The sequence below is a fragment of the Gavia stellata genome, chromosome 29, assembly GCF_030936135.1.
Source record: "Gavia stellata isolate bGavSte3 chromosome 29, bGavSte3.hap2, whole genome shotgun sequence".
Classification (NCBI taxonomy): domain Eukaryota; kingdom Metazoa; phylum Chordata; class Aves; order Gaviiformes; family Gaviidae; genus Gavia; species Gavia stellata.
In genome coordinates, this window is record NC_082622.1 from 3,367,324 (window position 1) to 3,371,453 (window position 4,130).

The 4,130-nt window shown below is 63.5% G+C and overlaps 1 protein-coding gene across 1 annotated transcript; it reads right to left on the minus strand.

Annotated features, from left to right (window-relative positions):
- Window positions 1–650: 650 nt before the first annotated feature.
- MYCL (MYCL proto-oncogene, bHLH transcription factor) lies at window positions 651–4,130 on the minus strand. Its single transcript, XM_059830923.1, has 2 exons — window positions 3,626–4,130; window positions 651–1,210 (listed from the first exon to the last, which is right to left on the minus strand). The coding sequence occupies exons 1-2, from the start codon at window positions 4,128–4,130 to the stop codon at window positions 651–653; spliced, it is 1,065 nt and encodes a 354-aa protein (XP_059686906.1).

Below are 4,130 nucleotides of genomic sequence, written 5' to 3' on the forward strand. Positions count from 1 at the left end.
TATAAAAACACAGCCTCCAGTATAAGACTCGCAGTTACAGCAGCAGTTTCTAAAACGTAAAATCCAAGACACGCTACTGTGTGAAGTGGTAAGAAAGTGAGGTACGGTCCAGCCGAGCAAGGGGATTTGCCCACGGGGTGCTGTTAACCCTGGTGAAAGACATCCTGCCATCACCACCTCCACGGGGATCCATCCCGAGACGAGCCCCATGCTGGGCTCTCCGTGTCTGCCTCCGCCTGCTTCCCTGAGCCGAAGCAGATCACAATTGTTTGGGATTTTTAGGGAGAGATGGACGCCCAGGGGCAGCTCCCAGTGATGCTGTTGGTGGCAAATGGCAGAGGGGTGCAGGGGCTGCTGGGGAGGGGGAATAGAGTTGAGCCCCCAAATCAAAGCAGTCACTTGAGAAAGCTTCACGGGGGGGAGAGGGGAAATCTTGCAACACCCGGTGCCAAGAAGCCAGCCCCAGGCAGGCAATACTGTGGGGGGGCCCTGCTGTGGCCCCATTCCCGCAGCCAGAAGCGCCACTGCAGCCACCCCCGTGTGCTCCAGCCCCCTGGGGCCAACATTTCAACAAACAACCAAAAAAATAAAAAAATGTGCAAATTGAGAAGGAGCCAGGGGGTCATGGGGACCAGGGTGGGGGGCACATGCTAGTGCCCCTTGAGGTGAGCAATCCGTTTGAGCAGCTGGGTCTGCCGCAGCCGCAGCTGCCGCTTCTCAGCCGCCATCCTCCTCTCAGCACTGATAAGCGACTGCAGGTACTCGGAGGATTTGCTCAGGATCACCACTTTGGGCGTCTTGGGGCAGCTGGCGAGCCCGGGCACCTGGTCCCGCAGGGCCAGGAAGCGCGAGCGCAGGTCGTTGCGCCGTTTGCGCTCCAGGTAATTGTGGTTTTTCCTCTTGGCCACGTCCTCGCTGTCAGAGCCGGGGCTGCTGCCGGCTTTTGGCAAGCCGGGCTCGGGCAGCGTGATGGCAGGGGCTGGCTCCGCAGCACTCGGTGGCTCGTCCTCGTCCTGCTGGGGTGGCTCCGGTGGGGGACAGGCATCCGGCGGCGAGCGGGCGGCGTAGTTGTGCTGCTGCTGGTGGACGGAGATGTGGAAGCGTTTCATACAGGGGTCCAAGGGGTCGGCACGCAGCGTGATGGTGACCGGCTTCCTCAGGCTGAGCGATTGTCTCTTCTCCACCGTCACCACATCAATCTCCTCACCTTCTGCTCAAAATGGACATGGCAAAAAAAAGTCACCATCAGCTGGGAGCCCCTGATCACCCCTCATCTCCCCACCAGGGTTCCCCACAGCCCCCAGACCATCTCCCCGCTGCTGTCCCACAAAAGTTTGCTCACGCACTGCAAAGCCACTCCAGAAGGGATTGGGTGATTTAAATGCTTTTCCAATACCATCGCACAGGAAGGAGCTTTCCCTCCACATTCATGTGCCCAGTCCCCTGAAATTGGGATGGGGCTTTACTGCTGCCTCGCCTCTGCACCAGGAGCGACACGCGGCCGCGATAAAGGATCCTCGGGCAAGAAACACCCGAGCCCACCTGCTGGGGAGGGGTACAGGAGAATCGGGATGCTGGGGACCTGGGACAGCCTAACTCCAAAGTTCATCCTGGTCGGATGCTTTCATGGCCTATTGGAATTGTAGATGAGGGATGTGGGGGCAGAGCTGCCCTTTGTTCCTCTTGGCTGCAGCTTCCCACTTTGTGACTTGTTACTTTTCACAAGTGATAAACCCCATTCAGCCCAGGCTCCCCGGGGACAGGGGGGACAATCCCCCATGGTGCAGGGGGGGAGGGAGAGGTGAAGGGATCCCTCCAACAGACTCAGTGAACCTCGAAGGCATCCCAAGCCCAGGAGTCAGCAGAGGGGAGGTTATCAGAGCTGTGAACAGCCAGACCCAAATAAAGCATAACTGGACCCAAAGCACCCTGCCTGTTGTCACAGCAGCTTGTCCCACCCCAGCAAAGCCCAGCAGCACAAAGCTGGCCCCTGGGGACAGCAGGGTGACCTGGCTCCAGACGCGCCTGCGATCGCTCTCCCTTTAGGGATGCGCTTCCACCTTTTTTCTTGGACTTTGGGGGGGAAATACAGCCGCTCACTAAAGGTCCCCCGAGATGCTCAAACCCACACTGGAATCTTTGGGCAGAGGCCTGGCCCCCATCCTCCCCCGCGACAGGGCCAGTGGTGGCCACAGTAGCCGGGCTCCAGGGCACCCTCCTGCTTGTGGCCCCCAACCCACACCCCGGCCCCCCCAAGGTTCTGGGGCCTCTGCCCAGCGAGCCCAAGCCACCCTGCTACTAGAGCGGGGGGACACTCGCTGTCCCCACACAGGCCGCGCTCATCAGTGTCACAACCCGACCGGTCTCAGCCACGTGTATATACACGCAGCCCCCCCCCCGCTCATTAATAAAAGTCGGCCCGCGGGGCCCCGCCCCACCGAACCGCCCATTGGCGGTCTGGCGGGGCCGGCCGGCTGTCCTACCACCCTATTGGTCCCCGCCCCTGTCCATCAGCGCGGCCCCCTCTCATTGTTTGCAATCTGTTGCTTTTTGTTCGGCGCCCACGTGGCGCGGCCGGATCCGGACCGGGACCGATCCCGGGACCCCACCGGGACCCCCCCCGCCCCAGCCGGCCCCACCAATTTGGGTTAAGCCTCTTAACGCCCGCGACCTGCTTACCGTCCCCGGGTTCCTAATGGCATTAAGTCCCCGTCCCGCGCCGTGACTCACCGGCGCAGGTCGCTGCCACCGGCAGATTTATTAACGGGGTCACGTCACCGCGTCAGCGCTTCCACGGCAGCCGAGTCAGCCCAGCTTCCGTGGGAGCGAGGGAAACGGCGTACGGCGCCCGCCGGGGCTAGGGGGCGGGTGGGTTTGGGGAGAGCCGGGGGGGGGGTGTGTAAATAGGGACTAAAATGGGTGGTTACGGGCTGGGATGCCGGGGGGGGGTTGGCACCACATTGCCCTCGGCTGGGGGGTTCCAGAGGCATCCGCTTCCCAGCCCGACCCCCCGTGTAAACACGCCCCCCCCACGCGGGACACGCGGACGTGCCCCGGGACGCGCCACAGTTGATGCGGGATGTTCCTGCCCATCCCACGCAGCCACCGCCGCGGGGGACGCGGCCGCTGCTCCGCAACCTGCCGGCCCCAGGGGATGTTTTGCTTTTTGTCCCGAGGAAAGCCCGTCCCGGGTGGGCCCCGTGCGCGGCGGGGCAGGGGAAGCAGCTGAGGTTACGAGTCGGCGGCAGAACACGCTGCAACGCTCCAAAACCCCAAACTTCCCACGGCGAGCTGCAAACTTGCCCCTCACCAACACGCCCGCGAGGCTCCCGTGGGGCCGGGACCACCAGAGACCCACGCAGCGGCCGGGAGGGGCAGCCCCACGCACCCTCCTGCCTGGGGCAGGGGTTTCCCCAGCAGAAGCCCCGCGGGAAGGGGAGCAGCCGAGCCCGCTTTGTTCGAGGGGCCAGGACCGGGGTTCGCTTGGAGCCGCAACAAAGGCGCTGCCTGGCTGGGAGGCTCCCGGCACGCACATGTGGGGACACGCGTGTCGTCCGCGCCGGGTTCCCCGCAGCGAGGCTGGAGGGTGGCTGGGCCGGGGGCAGCCCGCCCCTCGATCCCTTACCAGAATCGCTTTGGCCCTCGGATCCCGAGGATGCGGGGACCTTGCTCTCGGCCAGCGGGCAAAGGAAGACGGCGGCGGGATCCACGCACTCGCTCACCGAGCTGCTGAACCCGAAATCCTGGGCGAAGGAGGGTTTGTGGGGGGTGGCCCTCTGCGTGCCCGTGGAAAGTTTCTCTGTCATCGCCTTCTCCAGTCTCTCCCGGGCTGAAAACCCGCTCCACATGCAATCCTTGAGGATGAAAGCGCTCAGGTTCCCGAAAATCTCCCCGGTGCCGATGAGATACTCCGGCTCTTCCCCGGGCAGGCAGTAGCGGGAGAGGCAGCCGGAGCGCTCCTCCGCCCCCGAGCAGCAGCCTTTCTCCCCGGGGGTACCCAGGGGGGAGAGGGGGGGCGTGGGGACCAGCTCGAACTTCTTCCAGATGTCCTCGCTGGGTGCCGTGGAGCGGTGGAAATCCTCCTGGGCGTCGTGGTCGTAGAAGTAGTGTTGGTACGAGTCAAACTCCAT

Excerpts from the sequence above, each read along its gene's own strand:
- MYCL (XM_059830923.1), bottom strand. The coding sequence starts at position 4,130 with ATGGAGTTTGACTCGTACCAACACTACTTCTACGACCACGACGCCCAG. Across the intron at positions 1,211-3,625 it reads CGAGGGCCAAAGCGATTCTG|AAGGTGAGGAGATTGATGTG; the intron begins GTAAGGGATCGA and ends CATTTTGAGCAG.